The sequence below is a fragment of the Nannospalax galili genome, unplaced genomic scaffold (assembly GCF_000622305.1).
Source record: "Nannospalax galili isolate Female #2095 unplaced genomic scaffold, S.galili_v1.0 scaffold153, whole genome shotgun sequence".
NCBI classification, from domain to species: Eukaryota; Metazoa; Chordata; class Mammalia; order Rodentia; family Spalacidae; genus Nannospalax; species Nannospalax galili.
This window is the reverse complement of record NW_008333469.1, coordinates 160,112-182,021: the sequence shown is the minus strand read 5'-3', so window position 1 is coordinate 182,021 and position 21,910 is coordinate 160,112. Positions and strand designations below refer to the sequence as shown.

At 42.5% G+C, this 21,910-nt stretch overlaps 1 protein-coding gene across 7 annotated transcripts in view; it reads right to left on the bottom strand.

Annotated features, from left to right (window-relative positions):
- Positions 1–12,194, bottom strand: part of Kyat3 (kynurenine aminotransferase 3) — a 51,992-nt gene extending 39,798 nt beyond the window's left edge. For 2 of the 7 annotated variants that reach the window (XM_008828288.3, XM_017796952.2), the window contains exons 1-3: positions 12,055–12,194; positions 11,708–11,797; positions 5,159–5,258 (exon numbers count right to left, since the gene is read on the bottom strand). In XM_008828288.3, coding sequence (XP_008826510.1) covers positions 5,159–5,257 — 99 coding nt within the window. In that variant the 5' untranslated portion in view covers position 5,258; positions 11,708–11,797; positions 12,055–12,194. Of the gene's footprint in view, positions 1–1,953; positions 2,055–5,158; positions 5,259–5,747; positions 5,826–6,222; positions 6,242–11,707; positions 11,798–12,054 lie in introns of those variants that run through there. The other 5 variants (XM_017796953.2, XM_017796954.2, XM_029561196.1 and 2 more) reach the window with 4 other exon arrangements.
- Between the last annotated feature and the right edge of the window lie 9,716 nt (positions 12,195–21,910).

Here is a 21,910-nt window from a genome sequence, read left to right as displayed (position 1 = left end):
TTAAGAAAGTGCCTGTGTTGTATGAAATTTTGAAGGGAATATACTACAATGCTGAATATTCTCCAAACTTTGTTTTCCAAAGTCTGAATGTTTTCCAAACATTGATTTTCTGTATGAGTAACTGTCGTTTTGAATGCATTATCCTAATAAACCTACTATGCTTGGCTAAAAAATAAATATAAATAAAGTATTTTAAAAATAAAAAGCTTGTCAAGGTATACTGAAATCATGCTTTCCTTTTCTCTCTGGACAAAAGTTCCTTAAGCAAAGATTAATAATGTCATCTCATAGATTTGAGATGTCTTCCAAGGTACTAACTACACATTCAGAAAAGCAGATGGATTACTTTCATTTACCACTAGATGTCACAGCAAAAACACAGAATGATTGGCAATAGTGGAAACACTGAATGTGAAAATCAGAAGCAGAAATGCAACATGTATTTAGTTACTCTAATTTTGTAAATAATTATTTCTTTTTTATTATTTTTATTTTATGTGCACGAGTGTATTGCCTGCATGAATGTGAGTGCACCCGTGTCGTGCAATGCTGCAGAAGTCAGAAGGTTTCGGATTCCCCTAGAACTGGAGTTAAGGACGGTTCGTAGCCGCCATGTGGGTGCTGGGAATCAAACCCGGGTCCTCTGCAAGAGCAGTCAGTGCTCTTAACTACTGAGCCAGCTCTCCAGCCCATAAAGAATTATTTCTAAGTTGGGCTTGGTGGCTCATGCCTGTAATTTTGTGGCTCAGGAGACTGAGGTAGGAGGAACAATACAAGTTTGAGACCAGCCTGGTCTACATATAAAGTTGAGATCAGTCAGGGCTACATGGTGGGGCATTGTTTCAAAAACTGTAGGAAAATATTAAACTTCAGCAGGAAGCCAGGCATTGGCCATGGCACACACTCTCATAGGACTGATCCCAGCAGGGCAGGAATTTGTCTTTGAGCTATTTTGTACATTCCTTAATTGAAGACAAATACACATGTTTCAGGAATCTTGACTAACTTCAACCAGTGGAAAATCAGTTTTGCCTTCATTTGCAATTCAATCACTTTGCTGTGGATAAATTCAGGTTTATTGGCTTTTCCTTTGAACTCATCATAGCTGGGGTTATAGCTAAGTGATGGAATGCTTGCCCAGTAAGTATGAGACCCTGGGTTCAATCTCTAATATCAAAAAGAAAAGAGAAAGAAGGAAAGAAAGATAACAGGTACAGCCAGGCATGGTGGTGTACTGGTGCAGACTTGTTATCCCCGCATTACTCTCAACCTCTATCTCACCTAGCATCCCCATAACTATTAGACAAAACTCTTCGAATACACCCCTAACCTGAGGGACCCCCAGCCTCTACAAGTTCTGAAACTAATAATCCCATAACACAGGAATCCTGTCTTGCTGTAGCCTGCCTAACTGATGACCCATCGATATCTTTTGTAAAGACACTGAATATGCTGATTGACGATTTTCTTTTGTTCTGTGACTATAAAAGCTCATATAATATCTCCCATGATGGAGCAAGTCATTCAGGGTTAACTGAATCTATACTCTGGGGCCATCCACAGTCACTCATATTTGGCTTAGGATGAACCATTTTCTTATTTCCTCCCTCCCTCCTTCCATCCCTCCCTCCATCCCTCCCTTCCTTATATTTCGTCTATTTTGCCAATTCTGCCTCTGAACTCCTAGTATCAGGAGACTCAGCACTGGGGTAGCTGGAACTAGAGTCGTCTTCATATTCCAGTTTCTAGTGGAAATGGGTTTATCATAAATAGTCTGCCTGGCACAGATAACTCTTTGATGTCCTAAAATTACCACTGCTGCTTCTGAAACACTGACCAGTTTGGTTTGTCATTTGTTTTCAGTAGGAGGAACAGTTCTTTATCTCTATCTGTGTGACAATTTCAAACATTATTTTGTTTTTATTTATGGGTTTGTGGTATATGCCCACGTACCTGCAGTTGACTGTGGAGACTAGAAAAGAATGTCAGGTCACTCTGTGCTGGAGTTACAGGCAGTTGCGAGCCATCTGATGTGGGAATTGGACTCCTGGCCTCTGCAAAAGCAGCAAGCACTCTTAACTGCTGAGCTATCTCTCCAGCCCCCTGTGAGTATTTATTTATTATTAATTGATTAATTAATTAATTTGATTTATTTGTCTTTTTGAGACAGGGTCTCCCTGTAGCCCCAGCTGTCCTGGAACTCACTATGTAGACCAGGCTGGCCTTGAACTCACAGAGATCAGTCTGCCTCTGCCTCCCAAGTGCTGGGACTACAGGCGTGTGCCACCACGCCCAGCCTATTTTTTATTTTTTAAAAATATTTTATTTATTATTTTATGTATATGAGTGTAGTGCCTGCATGTAGGTAAATGTACCCGTGTTGTGCAATGCCTGCAGAGAACAGAAGAGTCTGTCGGAGCCCTGGAACTAGCATTACAGGCAGTTGTTAGCTGCCATGTGATGCTGGGAATCGAACCTAGGTCTTCTGCTAGAATAGTCAGTGTTCTTAACTGCTGAGCCATCTCTCCAGCCCCCTCGCTGTGACTATTTTAATGCAAAGCCTTTGATGAATTGTAGAGATTTTGTCATGGTTCTTAAGATGATTCTACTGCATTGGAAAAAGTGTTGGCAGTTGCTTAAAAATTTAAACTTGAAGCTACCACACAACTCAGCTGTTCCATTGCTGGGGTGCTGAATTATATCTCAAATTATCTACAGGCTTAAATGATGCATTGTGGGTGGCTTTTGCTTGAGATGGATATGAGAGTCACTTCAACTTTTTCAAGCAATATCCAGACTTAAAGGACCAGAGTATCTTAGGATGAGTCACATGTGTAGTCTAACAAATTTTACTAATGATAATTACAGACACACACACACACACACACACACACACACACACACACCTTTCAGTACCATAGTTTCATATGATCACACTGATGATCATACTCAGTTTCTTGGACTGAACCAACTTCTATATATGGGAGAGAAGAAATTCAAGATACTTATGAAATAGAGTTCATAATACTTAAAAGCTGACTATCTTATGAATATTTTAAATTTAAATAAAACTTGAGAGATTAGAATTAAGACGAATGACATGAAACTGCCAATATTCTACCATTTTGATTTATGAAAATGACAATGTTATAAATGAATATAAAACATTCATAGTCATAGAATATAAATGCAATAATATTACGATCTTGTCTCCCTTGCAATTGTGGTGGTTTGAATGAGAATGTCCCCCATGGGTTCCAAGCATTTGAACACTTTGTCCCCAGTTAGTGGCACTGTTTGTGGAAGTTTCAGGAGGTGCCTTGCTGGAGGAAGCACATCACTTTAGAGGGCTTTGAGAGTTCTTAAGCCTTGCCCCATTTCCAGTCTCTCTCTCTCTGCTTCCTGTGTCTGCTTGAAGATGTGAATGCTCAGCTTTCTGCTCTGGCCTCCCTGCCATGATGGACTTTTACCCTCTGGAACCATAAGCCAAATAAACTCTTTATTCTGTAAGTTACCTTGGTCATGGTGTTTTATCACAGCAACAGAAACATAACACACTTATCTTGCTCCTTTCTCTTTTTCTTTTCATTACTGAATGATTTAAAAACACATCTTGGACCTTAATTCATTATACACCTATTTACTTGGCATATTCTTTGAAAAAAAAAAATCAGCATTTTCTTAACCACTGAGACATTTCTCCAGCCTCCAAATCAATGAGCATTTTTTTATATAACTGCAAATGTCATTACCACAATTAATAATAATTCTTTGGTATCAGCTTAACTAGTCCATATTCATCTTTCTCTTTAATTTTTATATCTTTTTAAATATTTTATTATTTTTTTTATGTGTATGCATATATTGCCTGCTTGTGGGTAAATGCACCCATGTCTTGCAATGCCCGCGGAGGACAGAAGAGGCCGTCAGAAACCCTGGAACTGGAGTTACGGACAGTTGTTAGCTGCCATGTGGGTGCTGGGATTCAAACCCGGGTCTTTTGCAAGAACATTCAGTGTTCTTAACCGCTGAGCCATCTCTCCAGCCCCAATTTTTATATTATTAAACAAAAGTTATAGGAGGCCATTATTGCTTTGGGCTAAGCTCCTGAAGAGATCAGGCTAAAAATCAAAATGGAACTACTCATGCTAAAGTTCATATCACTAACTAAGCTGTTTAGCTGACTGTACAAAAAATGAACAGAGACCAGGATTAGAGAGTTAATAGACAAATTTTCTAAACAAGCTAGTTCCAACTGGTATGACATGAAATTCCTTTTGTCTTACTCCTTTAACAAAAGAGAACCTAAAATAGCCTGATGTTAATATACCAGTTATTTTTCTGCTCTGTCCCCATTCCCTTACTAGGAAGCTAACTTTGAAATGAGCAGTCTACTATTCCTGCTTTCTTCTGTCCTTTCTGTCTATTAAGTCAACTCCCCCTCCTAGGCCCCCCAGAACACTCACATTCTGTAGAACGAAATGTTGCCCAATTCTGAAGTAAAAAATACAGCAACAAAAAATTTCAAACGAAGCTTTTGTAGTTTTGTCTTTCGAAGACATTTGGGTAGACGGGGCAGAGTGCCTAAGAAGGGGCACATCCTGTCCTTCAGTGGTTATGGGTCTGGGGACTTGTCACCAGAGTAGCCCCTCTTCCTGCTGCGTCCTGCCTGCTTCCCAGCTGAAGCTGGCTCTGTTCGCCATCCTGCATTTGTTTGCTTTTTTCCATGACATTTTACCTGCTCTTCAGTCAGCTGTATTTTGATAAACCAGAGATCATAGAACCTGCACTTTCAGTCACTGTAATAGTCTTTGTTAAACAAAAACAAAACAGACCAAGACCAAACCCCCCTGTACTTTGGTATGGCAGAGCTGGGCACGCTGGGCCCCCTGATCTTGGGTAGGTTACTAAACCTATCACCACCTCCGCTTTCTCATTTATAAAATATGAAAACTCAAATACAAGTTGAGAGTTTTTGTGAACATGAAAAAGATTGAGACTATATGATGACTGAGCTGTGGGCATGCAGCAGCTCAGAGAACAGAAGTTCTGGCCAGTGACAGATTCCTTCAGCTTACAAAACAGAACCACTCATTATACTAAAATACTTCACAGAATATACACAACAATTTGTCAGTATGTGATAAGCAATACCTACAGCAGAAGTGGCGAATCCAAGGATTTTTGAAGAACAAATTGTCTTTAGGGATTTTGCTCTACTGCCAAGGGAGCAGAGTCTCCTCTGGGCCAAAAACATGCTAGAGGAGAAAAGAAACATCAAAGGGAGTAAATATGAGTTAGTTACAACACTATGGACACTTGTACATAGCTGATAGGCCCTAAGCTTATACAATATATAAATACACATTACAGATTTTTCAGTTACATTTATTTGTTATGTATATGTGTGCATATGTGCATGTATTGTGGTGTGTGTGGAGACCAGAAAACAGCTCCGGGTTCAGCACTCAGCACCAAAAAAAAAAAAAAAAAGGTAGAATATAAAGTCCTTTTCTTATCAATAAAATGTCACCCTTAAATGACTCATGCCATGGCACACATGGGGAGGTCAGAAGACAACTTTGTGGAATGGGTTCTCTTCTTCCACCCTTACATGGATACTGGGGATTAAATTCAAGTCATTAGGCTTGCCAACTAAGTACCTTCACCTGCTGAGCCATCTCTGTAGCATAAGTGGGCTATTTATGAAAAGAATTCTCCCATGGACTGGGCATGATGGCATATACCTTTGATCCCAGCACTCGGGAGGCTAGCAGATCTCTGTGTGATTGAGGCCAGCCTGGCCTACGTAGTGAGTTCCAGGCCTGTCTCAAAAAAAAAAAAAAAAAAGTCAAAACCCCACAAACAATCCACCTCAAACAAATAAATAGAACCAACCAAACAAAAAGAAATTCTTTTATGAAAAATCAATTCTTTGCGTAAATAGTTACTTCTTACAGTTTATGTATTTCAAGTCTAAGACTAGGTTTTCTTAAATATAGACCTGCTTTCTTTAAAATAAAATTCTTATTTTTATTTTATGTGTATGAGTGTATTGCCTGCATGTATGTAGGTGCACCCATGTTGTGTGAGGCCCAAAGAGGTCAGAAGAAGGCGTCGGTTGTTAGCTGCCATGAGGGTGCTGGGAACCTAACCCAGGTCCTCTGCAAGAACAGTCAGTTCTCTTAACCACTGAGCCATCTCTGCAGCCCCCATACTTACTGCTATAATACTGACTGTTCTGTTCTGGAAAAAGATAGTGACCAGATAAGGCTGTGGGGATAGTTTTAAAGAAAATTACTAGCAATGAGTCAGTACCATACTGAACAATTACCAGTATTACAGTTTTTTGATGTAGAACAATAACTTTTTTCACTAAACATTCACCCACTTAAGTTCAGAGTGATTTCTTAGGCAGCTAAACAAAGCACAAAGGAAAGGCTTTCTTCCGCTTGCAAACAGACAAATGAGGTAAACGTATTGTAACTTGTGATAAATAGTTAAGACTCCTGGATCCTCATCTTCATGTTCAGAGCAGGAGTCTATCCTTGGACAAGTCACCTGACTCTTGCTGAACCGATGTTATCTATTTTCTTTTTTCCAAATAAATGCATAAATGAATCCTCTGCCTCACTGATGCTGCCTGTAGTTTTCAGAACAGATCAGTCAGTGAGCACTGGCTGCAAGGCAATCGCAGTAGACACTGTTAAACCACTGTAGTCCTAAGGGAGCTCAGGCTGCCCTACGGTGGAGACTTTGTCCCGGTGTGGTGCATCACGTCTTCTAACCATCAGGTCTTTGTACCCATATTCCCAGGGAAATGCCACAAAATCTTCCCGGGAGTTCCAAAGCCTCCCCCAACTCCCCATGTCCGTCTATAGCCATGACCATGACCCTGCGATGCAATGTGCTTCCTGGTAACTGACCAGGCACCTCATTTTCCTTCTTGCCAAGCCTTCTACTGTCTGTGGGAACAGTTGCACCGCCATCAGCACATTCCGTGCATTCACTTCAGCCTCCCCGATGAGATGACAGCCCTTCCTGGTTCCTCAGTGCTGACTTTCGTTCTTACCCACTCCACATTCTTTTTGTGTGACCTCTCACACTTATCAGTTATTTGTGGCGAGAACACCTAAAATCTACTAGCAATTTTCAAGTGACAATACGCTGTTATCCCTAATCACCCTGTTGGATTGTTTGCCTCTTTTTTGTTATTTTGCCATTGCCAGACTATTCTCTCATCTCCTCACTGACATGATCACGACTCCCCATCAATCATTGGGAAGTTGCCACTAGGTAATGGTTTTCTTCTCAACCCTAAGTACAGTGATCACCCTAAGGTAACTCCAGTGCCTTCAGAGATGACCCATCAAATGGACCCTTCTGTGTCATCGCTTCTGTCCTCTATCCTGCCTCAGTCACTGTCTCCTATAGTCATGCCCTGCAGTTTGCCATTACCCCAAACTGGTCTAATTCCAAAACCACTGATGGAAGCGTTCTGCTCCTTGATCGTAATTTACTCATTCTTCTAATTTGCTTAGTTAGCCCATCTTGCAGTGTTCTCCAGTCTCATCAACATCTCCCAGAAGCTGCCTCTCCCATACCCACCAGCCTTAGCTTCCTTTATCTTTCAGTTAAATGACAGTTCCACCACATCAGCAAAGTGCTTGACAACACTAAGCCCTTTCCTCTGCTTTTCCATTAGTTTTGAAAGTCTAGCACTGGTTGGATTCCGGGATGGTATTTATTTTCTATGGTCCATCCCGCTGTGGACTGTTGGAGGATATAAAGGATAGGTAGAGCTGATTTCACTACAAATTCATGGTCCATCACTGGAACAAATCATCTGAGGAAATCAACTTAAAGGAGGGAAGGTTTAATTTGGCACATGGTTTTAGTTCAATGTAGTCTGGCTCTACTGCTGGGCCTGAGTGGAGGCAGAATATCATGGCAGTGGAATTTGTGGGTGAGCAGGCTACTCATGTTATAGACATCAGAAAATTAAGAAAGGAAGAGAGAGGAAGGAGGCAGGGACAAATCCCTTCAAAGTCATGTTCCCCCACCAGTGATCTACTTCCTTCAATGAGGCCCCGCCCCTAAAGAGCCCCTTAAGCTATGAACTCATCACTGAAGAGGTTAGAGTCCCAGTGATCCAAGTTATATCCCACCTCAGAACTCTATTGCCTTAGAGAACCAACATTCAACACAGGAGCCTATGGGAACATTCCAGATCCAAATTGTAAGAATCATCAATCTCAAATTGATCTCAGTGTTATCTCTATTTGTAGGCAGTACTTTCCACTGGCAGCCCAAATACTCTAACTGGAGCATCTACCATCTTATGTCTAAGCAGACAACTTTGCTTCCTGTCACAGGGAAAGTAGAAGCCATCAACCTGCCCAGCTTTAATTAGAATAATGAAAATGAGCTTCATACAAAAGGAGTCCCTCCTCCCACTGGACACAGTCTCCTCTCTCCTTGGTTTTATTAGTGACTTTTCAACTTGATGAGACTGTGAAAGTGATATGCATTTAAGCAGAAATTGTATATCTCTTTTCCTAAGCTAGGGATGTGTATTCCTAGGCAGCAGAGGTCACCCCAAATCAATCCCATCATGAGAAGGGAAAACAACCTATACTCTATAATATATAATGTTGCCAACAATGAGGCTGGATAGGGTAGGTGCATTAAATAAATATTTAGATTAATGAGATTTCAACTTAAGATGGATTTATCAAGACATTAACTGTACTTTGAGCCAAGGAGGATCAGAATTCAGATCTCATAGCCTCTGACCTCTGGCAGAGAACTTGGTCCACTAGTAGCCTTTCCTGGGTTTTCAAAAATCTTTGTTGGTGCTTCTTACAGTTCAAACAACAAAAAGTAAACCCACAGAACCACAAATAAACACATAAAAGTCTCTCCTCTCTAGCTCATTTTACCAATGTCTCCTTTTTCTCAGTCTGGTGCAATCTGACTTTTGCACCCATGGCTTTACAGAGACATGCTTTTCAGCGCTCTTGCTGAAGTCAGTTTTGACCTTCACATTGTTAAATCTAATAGACATTTTGCAATTCTCACCTTTCTTGCACACTGGGAAACTTAAGACGCTTCCAGGGAAGCCCACTCTCCTTCCAGGAATACCATGTTCCTTCTGCTTGATACCCTGCAATTCCTCATTCCCTGCCCTCGCCTCTCCCATCTACCATTAAATGCTGAAGCTCCACAACCCTCAGGCTGGACTTTTCTCACGCTTCACTCTCTCACTAGATAGTCTCCTGTGGAGGAGCTGTGGGGGCACTTGTGAAAATGCTCCCCCACCATTTGTTCCTTTAAAGGACTGTTTATATTCTTTCAACTTAGTTTCAAATAAGGTCTAGCAAAAAAACAAAGAACCATTCATTGAGTAACTCCCATTCTTTATAGGTGACCTAGATAAACTTTTCTCATTAGAATATTGTGCCCTACCAGAGGTATCTTTGTATATTTTTATTTTCTTAACATTTGATATATGTCTGGGTATGATCAAGAATGTGCCTATTTGGACACATGATGGTGAGTCTTTCCTATACAGTTGCTTCTATGAAAGCCCTGGAAAGTGCTTTCTCTCTCTCTCGTTCTCTCTCTCTCTTTCTCTTTCTCAAACCCAGGGCCCTGAACATGCTAGGCAAGCTCTTTCCCTCTTACCCACATCCTTCTATCTTAATTTGAGGTGTAGTCAGGCTAAATGTCTAGGCTAGTCTTCCTAAGTATCCCCAGGCTAGCCCTGAATTTAGGATACTCTGGTCTTGGTATTTCAGGTAGCTGGGATTATAGGCGCATGCTGCCATACCCAGTCTCCCGGGTTTTTGTTTGGGAGAAGCACTGTTTTGAGTATCATCTACAGTGTGCTCACAACTTGCTACAAGTAATCTTTCTCTATTAAAAGAGAATCTCCTAGTTGGTTTATTGGCTACAGGCTCACCAAGGGATGAACCCACTGTATTCAGTTACAGATTCTAAGCCTTTGAAGCAAGCTAGCTTTCTTCAACTGGTCTAAAACTCAATTCATAGCTGAGGACGACCTTGAATTCCTGATCCTCTTACCTCCACCTCCCAAGTGCTGAGATTTCAGGCCTCTTCCATGGTTTTTGCTCTTTAAAAAAATGTTTTGCTGGCTGGGTGTGGTGGTGCACACACCACCTTTAATCCCAGCACTCGAGAGGCAGAGGCAGGAGGATCTCTGTGAGTTCGAGGCCAACCTGGTCTCTATATCAAATCCAGGCCTGCTGGGGCTACAGGGAGACCCTATCTCAAAAAGACCAAAAAAAAAATGTTTTGTTGCATATCAATAATTACAATAAACTAAATAAACTAGCACATTTGGATGTCATAAAAAGTTGGAAGAAAATCAAAAGGTATATGGCTTTTGAATTTTTTTTTTTTGAGACAGGATCTCATGTAGCCCAAGGTGCCCTTGTCTCCTAGCCACTATGTAGCCAGAGATAGCCTGGAACTCCTGATCTCCTGCCTCTTTCTGTGATTACAGGCAGGACCCATCATACTCAGCTTTGGTATTTAATTCTAATTTTTCCAGTTTTCCTCTAAGCACAAGGCTCTGTGAAGAAAACCAGGCAAATGTGAGTCAGGATGATCTAGCCAATCTAATGGCACCCTGCATATCAACTCCATGCTCAGATACAATCAACAGAAAATCAAATTGCCCATTTCTCATCCCTGGAGTAGATTCATTCAGATGTGCCTGGCTGGTCTGAAGCTTAGAGGCTGGTGAATTATTGAGGGTGAAATTCGAAGCTCAAAAGCAGGCAAAGCAGTCAAAAACAATTTAAAATGTTTAATGTTTAGTACTCTGAACTTACATTCAGACTAGCAAGTTACAAGTATTTCCCATATGAGGCATGCGTGCATATAGAATAGTTAGAAATAGGGTTAGTGAATTTGACAAAGCCCAGAACTTTTGCACTAAACTGCAAAGTCAAAGAAGATGAACAAGATGAACGCAGACAATTCCCCCCAAAAGACTAACTAACGCTAATGAACACCCCCCCCAGGACAATCTGACCAAGCGCAATTATTTTCACCGCACGTTCTACCTGTTAGTCCGCTTCTAGAAATGTTTGTAAGGTCCACCAGTTGCAACAGATGTTATCTGATAGTTGGTGAATGAAGTACGGAGAGAAACAGTCTCAAGGAAGAGTGGAAGGGAAGAGCAAGAGTGGAAAAACAGCCCAAGTCAGTGCACACAAGATTTAAGAAGCACAATTCAGAGATCACTGAACTGCTATGTGAAAATGGGATTCACATGGAGCAGTTCATAAATTGCTCCAAAGGAAAGCCTTGTGGCCGCCTGGTGCAGGAACTGGGATATAGCACATGAGGCCAAACTTTATTTGCAACTGGGTGGCTGTGGCCTTGGGAGGAATCTTCCCAGAGTCTCCCCTCGGGTGGTGCTCAGGAATCCTCCTGAGGAATGGACGGTTTTACTCACAGTTTACCTGGGGCTCGGATCTCCAGGAATGATCCACCTACGGACACGTTCGTCCTTGTCCTTTGAAAAGTGTGGATTCCACACTCCCGTCTCAAGTTAAGAACCTTTGTTTCCTTTTTAAATCTTAAGCATTCAGTTACCTGGGCATGCGTTGTGGCTCAATAGGTAGAGAGCTTGCTTATGGACCAAATAAATAAAACTCGGAGTGGTGGTACATACCTGTAATCCCAGCACTGGGGAGGTAAAGACTGGAGGATCCAAAGTTCAAGATCGCCCTCAGCAACGTAGCAAATTCGAAGCCAGCCTGGGCTACAAAAATAAGAAAAATCTCGATGGCGGATGAACAGGAGTCAGTGTTACCCTTTCCAGACTGCTTTCTAAATACTTCGCACAAGAGCAAAAGGGACGCAATTCTTACTCCAAAGAAACCCTTGCTAACCCCGAGACCGACCCTCGGCAGTCTCCCCTGCGGTAACCGGACGGATGGCCTGCTGCGTCCTTCTGAGCCCCGCCAACCTCCTTCTACCCCGGGCTGGGCAAACTCCGCGAGTCCCACACCCACTCACCTCGCCTTCCCCGCTTCAGTGCCACCCTGGCTCGGATCCGGTGGTCTCGAGGTGACGTGGGGGCGGAGCCCCGGAGAGACTGACTCTGGGGTCTCGGCCCAAGTGGCAGAAGTAAGCCGCAGGCGAGGTGGAGGGGGCGGGGTGGAGGCGGGCCTGGCTCGGTCCCGGGATTGGCCTTGGTGTCGGGACTGAAGGTACGGGTTGGCTGCGGAGTTCTCCAATCGTGGAGCTGGTGCTGCGGGAGACCCGAGACGGGAGGGAGGGATGGGGCGTGGCCTCGGATGTGCAGCCGCTCGGTGTGGAGCTCGGGATCTCGGCTCAGAGTGGATGTTTGTGACTGGTTGGGGCAAGTTACTGGACCAGGACTGGTTTGGAAGGATGGATAAACTATCACTGGGCTTGGGCACCGCGTGGGTTCCTGTGACGGAGCTGGTGCTGCGGGAGACCCGAGACGGGAGGGAGGGATGGGGCGTGGCCTCGGATGTGCAGCCGCTCGGTGTGGAGCTCGGGATCTCGGCTCAGAGTGGATGTTTGTGACTGGTTGGGGCAAGTTACTGGATCAGGACTGGTTTGGAAGGATGGATAAACTATCGCTGGGCTTGGGCACCGCGTGGGTTCCTGTGATTCTGGAAAATGTTGAAAAGGCAGGTCTTGGACTGTGCAGAAAGGTGCAGATGTTTATGGGTCCCCTGTGATGGGGTGATGAGAGGGAAAAAGGAGGAGAGGAGCTTTACCTTTCGGAACTGTATAATTATGTGGGAACGTAGAATGCCAGGATGTGAGAAACTGAAGAAGGAAAGCTGAATAGGAGGAAAAGGAGGAACTCCTTTAGGGAGGGTGATGTCAGTGAAAGGCGAGCTTCTGTTAAGAGCTGAATTTGGGGTTTAGCTTTTCTTCCTCTTGTTTCCTAAGAAGAGGATTGTGTTAGAGTGGCTGAGCCATGTTACTCACTCCTGGAAGAAAGCAAAACCAGTCTCTGGTTGAATGTCCTGGTTTGAACAGTGAGCTTGTTTTTCTTTTTAAATGAGCTCATTCATGGTCACAGAATGGCCTTATCTGATGTTGGTCTTCTACTGAGGTTTTTATGGTTCCATAAGGGAACACCAGGGTGGGCTCTTTCTTCTTCGTCTTCCTTTTTTTTTTTTTTTTTTTTTTTAAGATAACGTTTCTTCCGTAGCCCCTGGGACTTGACCAGGCTGGCCTGGATCTCACAGAGATCCCCCTGCCAGCCTCCCTAGTGCTGGGATCAAAGGTGTATGTCACCAAGCCCCAGGGCAGTGAGTTCTTAACATCATTAAGTGGCTGTTTGGTTTTCAATGCTAGCAGCTGCGTTTCTTCCCACATTTAACAAAGATGAGTTGAGTGTGTAGATGCCAAAGCCCCTGGGGAGAAAGAAGCCAAGAAAGTTTCTGTCTTAAACCTTATGTTCTAGTGGCGGGCGCGGGGGGCGGGGGAGGAGGAAAGAGAATAAACAGGCAAAAATGGAAAATAATTTCAGAGGATAAGAGAACGTTATAATAAGCACTGTATATCCAGTACTGGGGGATCAAATTCAGGAATCTGTGCGTGCCAATCAAGTACTCTCCTACTGAGGTACACCCCCAGCTCTTAGAGAGTAAGTGTAGTGCCAGAGACATTGACCTGTGGAGAGAGCTAAGAGAAGTTTAAGCCAGCCAATCTGGAAAGGTTTCTTTGAGGTGACATTTGGACCCAGAATTGAATGATAAGATGTCACCTTGATTCTGGAAAGGAAAATGGCTGTTGAGAGCGACTCTACCAAATTACTAGCTAGTATGTGTAGTTGACATGCTTGTTAGATGGAGGAGGCTGCCTCTGTAGAGGGGATCAGTTACACCTTATATCCTATATAGTATTGTGGGGTGCTTCACCAGAGAAGACCACTCAGACAAAGTTTTGCCAAATGAAAGTTTTTGCTGGCCAGGGCAAAAGGTGGTCTGACACAAGGGTGTCAGAACCCAAGTGTGTAGCCCAGAGCCATCTCTAGGGTAAGCTTTTATACAGAGAAACCATAACCAGGGGTGAAAAGTTTAAATTTCCAAGCTTACAAGTGCAAAGCCCCCTTAACAATTTCTCTTCTATTAAGCAACAATTACTATTTTGTGGAAGCAAGCCAAGCACAACCTACAGAAACCATAAATCTACAGTTAGCAGGTGCTCTCCAGGACACTCTGACCTGTTCCCAAGACAACCACTGCCTGATAATTTCAGAGACTAAAGTCAGTCTAAACTTAAACATGGTGTAACTATGGTCAAGAAGGTGCCCTATTACAATATCTTCTCTAAGCTGTTAAGCTCAAGGCTTGTAAACAGCCCCTAAATTTCCATCTAATGCCCTATGTACTACCTTGATTAATCTGCTAAGCCCAGAGACCCTTCCTCCTACACTCAGAGACCCTGTGCCCTCTAAAGTCTGTATATCTGTAAGTTTTCCCTTTCTGTCATTACGGCTGGATCTCCACCTTATGGGGACAGCTTCCCCCATCTTAAGGGACCCTGTTCACCTGAAATCTGTCTCAGTGCATCTCTCTACCAAATGTGGCAAGAACCTTTATTACTGAAAACAGTGCTCATTTGTCTTCTGAATGTAAAGACAATACATCCCTTATGTAGGTAAGACTTTTCCATTGCCTCACATACAGGTCTGAATATATTATGAAATATAGCAGAGAGTGCAGTAAACATCGTGGATTTGTAAACTGCTCATCCCAGCTCTGTAATTTAGAATTTAGAATGGAACCTGGGTGGTTTTGCCTTAAGAGAAAGGGGCTGGAGAGATGGTTCAGCCTTTAAGAATGCCTGGACAGGACTTCTATATTAATACCTGCCCATAGCTCAGGGACCATTGAAGAAGAGGAGCAGAAAGATTGTAAGAACCAGGGTTGGTACATGATCATTAGGAAACAGTCTTCTAGGCCTCTGGGAATTTTCTTATGTAAACTTAAACAGCAATGGTGACAGCATGCACAAGACCCATGCAAACCCAATCAGACAAAAATTCAGCACAGAACTGTGGAAATGGGTATCAGGCTCCAACCTTAGCCAAGGAACTATTGGGAGATGATCACTGCTGGGTGAGGGAGAGTTGATATTCCTTCTTTATTATTATTATCATTATTATTTTGGTATTTTTGAGACAGGGTCTCCAAGTAGCCCCAGCTGGCTTGGAACTCACTATGTAAACCAGGCTGGCTTCAAACTCCTAGAGAGCAGCCTGCCTCTGCCTCCCTGAGTGCTGGGATTAAAGGCATGTGCCACTACACCTGGCGAGAGAGTTGATATTCTTTAAGGGGGAGACTCTAAATAGGCTGTCTAGACTCTAGTGGATGAACTCATATCAAGGGACATCTGGGTACACAAAATTGACTCATTAGGCCTTAACATACATGACATAATGCATGAAAGGGGGCTATAGAGGGTACAGATAGGGAAGGGGGTTCTAAATATGATTAAGATGTATCATATAAAATGCACAAAAAATTCAATAGAACATATACATAGAGGAAAAACAACAAAGAAAGAATGCTTGCTGCTTTTCCAGAGGACCAAAGTTCAGTTCTCAGAACTTACAATGGTCTGTAACTCAGCTCCAGGGGATCAGATATGCCCTTTTCTGGCGTACACATAAATACAAATGAATCTTAAAAACAAAAAGAAAGAGGAACCCTAGGGTAGCCTCCTCCCCACTTCATTTCTTATCCCTTTGCTCTAACTTTAATAAGAAAGTCCATAAATACAAAATACATGGTACGTGGTATGAACACTGCATTTCTAGCTCTGCAGTAACTAGGCTATGACCAAATGATGCCCTTCTTGTTTCTTTGATCTGTGGTTTCCTTGGCAGTTTGACTATAATCTTGGTGGCTACAGCCGTCTTGGCCCACCACGTGGAGCCTACAAGATAATTTGTTTTTTTGAGATCAGGTCTCACTGTGCAACTCAAGCTGGCCTCACTATTTAGACTATGGTCTTGAACTCCCGGAAACACTTCTGCCTCAGCGTCCTGAGTGCTAGGGTTACAGGCATGCACCACTATGCTCAGCATGGAAGTTGAACATAGTACACAGTGCTGGAATGAGAGAGAAGGATGCTGAGCCTGAAACCATGGTATTGCCACTCCAGCACTGTATCAACTACCTATTTTCACATGAGAGAGAAATAGACTTCAATTTTCTTTCACTCCTTTATGCTTCTGGACACACAGTCACAGTGTACCTGTGATGGTTTTCTGACTCTTTGAGTTTCTTTCCCAATATAACACTTTTACCTTGGCCTTCTGGGTGATGATAAATCACAGGAAGAATAAGATGAAAGGTGACAGTATTGCCTTAGTATCTGGAAATACTTCTCAGAAGGTATACATGACTTCTAGGTACTAGGAACAAGAAGGAAAAATGACATTTTCCTTTTCCTTTTAACCCTAGAGCCTTGCTACAAGGGACCTGCTACAGTGAAAGGCAGGTAAGTCAGGGTTGTAAGTTTCTAAAGCCCTTTGACACATTACATTCCCGCTATAAAGAATTATATATAGTTTTCTAGAAAAACAAAACAAAACAGAAGGGAATTATGTAGGATTTTCCTTTGTAACTATTTAAAATGCAGCATTTTGTGTGCCATGTGCACACGTGTATTAGAATATTATAATAATTGAGCTGGGTGTGGTGGTGCATGCCTTTAGTCCCAGCACTCAGGAGACAGAGGTAGGTGGATGTCTGTGAGTTCGAGGACTACATAGTGAGTTCCAGGCCAGCTGGGGCTACAGTAAGACCCTGTCTCAAAAAGACAAAAAAAAAAAACAAAACAAAAAAAAAACTATAATAATTAGTACTTCCTAGCCAGGCAGCAATACATGTACTAACATTAGTTTAAATAAGAGGATTGTACATATCCCCATAGAAAGGCTGCTCAGGATAGCTTTACCTTTCTCATCTGCCTATATGTATTTTCTCTGCATCGATAGCAACATTGCTGTATGCATGCTCTCAGCTCCTGGACACTTTCTGTGGGGGCTGCCCTTTGGTTCCCTCCATCGGCACACCGTACAATGTCTTTTTGGCATTACCACTGTTTCAAGTCAGTGTCACAATGCTTCATACCCCCATTGAGCCCTGAAGCAATATCAGGAGCAGAAATCAACTCAGATTCTTTAGGTTCTTTTTTTTCGGTCTTTTTTGAGACAGGGCCTCCCTGTAGCCCCAGCTGTCCTGGAACTCACTATGTAGACCAGGCTGGCCTTGAACTCACAGAGATCTGCCTGCCTCTGCCTCTCGAGTGCTAGGATTAAAGGCATGCGCCACCACGAAAAACTTTATTGAGAATTTCATGCATGCATATAAGGTATTTTGATCAAATCCATGCCCACTCCCTCCCCTCCAACATTCTCCCCCTCTGAAGAGGTAACCCTAAAATCTTTTAAGGATTAGATACAAGCTCCCAAATACTTTTGACATTTTTGGCCTTTGGAACAGAGTGTGTTGCTAACAGGCCCAAGGACATTTTGACTTTTAGCCAAGAAACTGTCTACATTTCTTTGGGATCTTTTTACCCTAACTGCCTAGCCAATTCCTACCTCCTATTCTTATCACGCCATCCTCTGAAAGGGTTACCCAAATTGCCAATAGAGAATAGGGACACAAACCACTCTGGCTTCTTCCATGATGAACAGGGACGCAGGGTGAGGCAATTGGAGTACCCCTTCAGTGGGTCTACCTAAAAGATTCCCAAATTGCATAACTCTTGTCTCTAAGGGGAGAAGAAAGCCCTTGAATCGTGAATAGGAGATGTGAAGGAGAAGTAAAGGCAAGAGTAATTAGCATTACAAGTTCTAGACAGGGAACTAGAAAAAAGTCAGAACAGGGCAATTTTCAAAAGTTCGTATGAAAGTCCATTGGAATTTCTTGACAAGGGCTTCCAAAAGCATCTCTCTATTGGGTTCTTCATTTTTCTTTTGTCTTCCAAGGCTGGACTAATTGGCTGGGAAGAGTGGCTGGATACTTGGATGAGGGTCCAGTGACCCTGCTTGGCACTCCTTTAATGAATGATCACAGTCTTTAGGTTCTTTTTTTATTTAATATTTTTTCATTTATTATTTTAATTTTATGTGTATGCATGTATTGTCTGCATGTAGGTAAGTGCACCTGTGTCGTGCAATGTCCATGGAAGACAAAAGAGGCTGTCAGATCCCCTGGCACTGGAGTTACCGACAGCTGTTAGCTGCCATATGGGTGCTGGTATTCGAACCTGGGTTTTCTGTAAGAACAACCAGTGTTCTTAAACCGCTGAGTCATCTCTCCAGCCCTGATTCTTTAGGTTCTTATAGAATGAATAACAATGAAACCCTTGTGGAGAGTAGGGAAGGAACAGGAGTGTGAATAAGAATCAAACTCCTGAAATATTCATGTGATGTGTGGTCATCAGGTGGTAAGCTTTCAGCAAGAAGCATTAGAAAATGGCTTGGGGTGCTAAGATGTTCATGTTAAAAATAATGAATGTAGGTTTACTATTGCAGGGAACCCTTTCCGGCTCGGGTGCTGCTGCCAGGAACCACCACCACCGCCACAACAAAAGCAAACACCTTGTCTGCTGGGGCTTGTATTTTAGAGGGATCTGAGCTTTATAAAGAGGAACACTCAGGTAGTATAAGGACGTAATGAAAATTCCGGCCACTAGGTAGCGCTCGTTGCTTTCTGAATTTCTCTTCCACACCTAGCTCACGCAATGAGGTAGTGCTGTTCAATGCCCACACATTAGTAAAGATGAGTTTGGATGAATGCAATTGGTTTTCTTTCTTCCTACCTTTTGCCTCCTATTTTGGTTTTTTTCTTTTCTTTTGTTCTTTTCTCTGCTGCTTGTCTGGTAAGAGGAAATACGGTTCAGTCATTCTAATGAGATGTAAACAGCTTCTTCCTGAATCAGAGCTACCCTCCCCTCTGTTTCTTAGGTATTTACTTTTCTGCGTGTATTTCCTTTCTTTCTTTCTGTCTGTCTTTCTTTCTCTCTCTCTTCCTCTCCCTCCCTCCCTCCCTCCCTCCCGTCCTTCCTTCCTTCCTTCCTTCCTTCCTTCCTTCCTTCCTTCCTTCCTTCCTTCCTTCCTTCCTTCCTTCCTTCCTTCCTTCCTTCCTTCCTTCCTTCCTTTTTTTTTTTTGTCTTTGAGACAGGGTGTCTTTGTAGTCCCAGATGGCCTGGAACTCACTATGTAGACTAGGCTGGCCTTGAACTCACAGAGATCCATCTGCCTCTGCCTCCCAAGTGCTGGGATTAAAAGTGCGCGCCACCACACCTGGCTTCTGCATATATTTTCTTAATAACATTATACACTATTAGACTGTTAACTACTTCCTAGTCCTCTGCTGAGTGCCTTGTAGATGTTCAACCAGAAGTTTTGAATAAAGGAATCCCTGGAATCCCTGTAGCCTAAGAAATTGCTGTTCTATGTGACCTAACTTTCTAGGGAGACTGCTTTGGACTTAAGATGGGAAGAAGATCTCTGTAATACAATGTGGGGGAGTTTGCCTTTTTAAGCTTCTTCTCCTGTGCCTTTCTGCAGTGTTTGGGGACACTGATATGTGTATGAATGGCAGTCAAGTATTTGACATTCTGAATTGAGAGTCATTTCTTTCCTTTCTATTGAGATGAAAGGCTGATACACAGACCTCTGTTAGTGCCCACTGGGGCTTAACCACTGTGAGGCACATACTTTGTTAGTACTGTACCACCACACCCACCAAGGACTGACTGTAGAAAGAGGGTCTGGCCCACCTTCACAATGGGTCAGGGCTCTGTAACAACTATGATGTATGTATTCTAAGATGCATGCGTCCTGAGTTGTCTCGCCAATCTGTTTTTAGAGTGACTTTTAGCACAGATACCCTGTGCATGTTTCGCTAGATTTGTAGCTAAGTATTTTATCTTTATCTAGCTATTATACAATCACATAATTATTATATAATTTTGCTTTTTAGTTGCTCATTGTTTGGATATAGAAATAGTTGAAGTTTGATTTTTTTTGTTGTTGTTAACTATGATGGTTATGTGTGTGTGTGTGTGTGGTGTATGTATGTGTTTCTGTACGTATGCACATGTGTATGTGTGCATATGGAGGCTAGAAGTCAGTATCTGCTGTCTTTCTTGATAGCTCTCCCCTTATTTTTTGAGACAGGCTGTCTCACTGGACCTGGAACTCACAGATTTGGCTAGACTGGCTGGCCCGCAAGCCCCAGAGATCTGCCCTATCACTTTCAGTGCTGACTACAGGTGCATGCTGCCCTACCTGATTTGTGTTGGTGCTATAGATCTAAACTCGGGTCTTTAGGCTTCCATGGCAGGTACTTTACCAACAGAGCCATCTCACCAGTGGTTAATATTGTCAACATGGCAGGATCTAGAATTACCGGAGAGGCAAGCTTCTGGGTATGAGATTTTCTAGATTAGGTTAATTGAATGTGGGTGGCGCCATTCCCTGGGCTGATGTCCCAAGCTGCATAGAAAAGAGAAAACTAGCTGAGCACCAACATTCACCTCTCTGTGCTGCCCAACTCTAGATATAATGTGACCAGCTACCCAATATTCCTGCCATCACGCTTTCCCTGGCATAATAGACCCTACCCTAAAGCCAGGAGCCAAAACAAACCCTTCTATAAATTGTTTTTTAAAAAATATTTTATTTATTATTTTTGCTTTATGTGTATGAGTATATTGCCTGCATGTATGTGAGTGCACCTGTGTTGTGCAATGCAGCAGAGGTCAGAAGAGGGCTTTGGATTCCCCTGGAACTGGAGTTAAGGACAGTTCGTAACTGCCTTGTGGGTGCTGGGAATTGAACCCGGGTCCTCTGCAAGAGCAGTTGGTGCTCTTAACCTCTGAGCCATCTCTCCAGCCCCTCTTTAAGTTGTTTTTGTCAAGTATTTTGTTTTAGCAACAAGAAAAATAGCAAATCCATTGTCTATTTTAGCCTTATGAAGCTCACTTATCTGATGTAAGAACAGTTTCCTAGATTCTCTGACATTTTCATACAATCATGTCTACAAATAAGGACAATTTTATTTTATCCTTCCTGTTCCGTGTGGCTTTGAGGATCTTTTCTTGTGACATTCTAATGAAAGTTCCAGTGCCACACTGAACATGAGTGGGGAGAGTGGACACCCGTGTATCTTTCCTAGATCTGAGGAGTAAACATTCATCCTCTCATTAAGTAAAAAGTTTTTTGTAGTTGCCCTTTATCAGCTTAAGGAAGTTGACTTCTAGCCAGGTATGGTAGTACATGCCTATAATCCCACCACTTGGGAGGGTGAGGCAGGGGGAGTAGTGCAGATCTGAGGCCAGCCTGGGCTACATAACAAGACCCTATCTCAAAACACCCAAAGAAGAAAAAGGAAAATGACTTGTAATACTCTGCTGATTCTTCTGTTTTAGGTGTCATATTTTTTCAGGATTTTGATGTATTTTGTTTTATCATCTTTAAGCTTTTAGTGTGGTGAATTACAGGTTTTTTAAAAAATATGTATTTAATAACCACATGATTAGAAGCATTTCATTACAGCGTTAACATATTCAATAACAATTTCCAGAGAAAAGATGCATCTCTTTCAAAAGTGGCTGTAAATTTTAGGTTCACAGTTGAATTAATACAGTTATACAATATTGAACTCAGTATAAACCGTATGAGACATAAAATTGAATGAAGTTTTAACCTTTAAAAAAGATCTCCATTTCATTTTAAAATATACTGTTTCATACAGAAAAACTCATTTTTAATGCTACTAACACTTAGATGTTTGCACATGCATCTCTAATCCCTATGTATCTGATTATTACTAGTCACAGTCGGTTATACACAGAT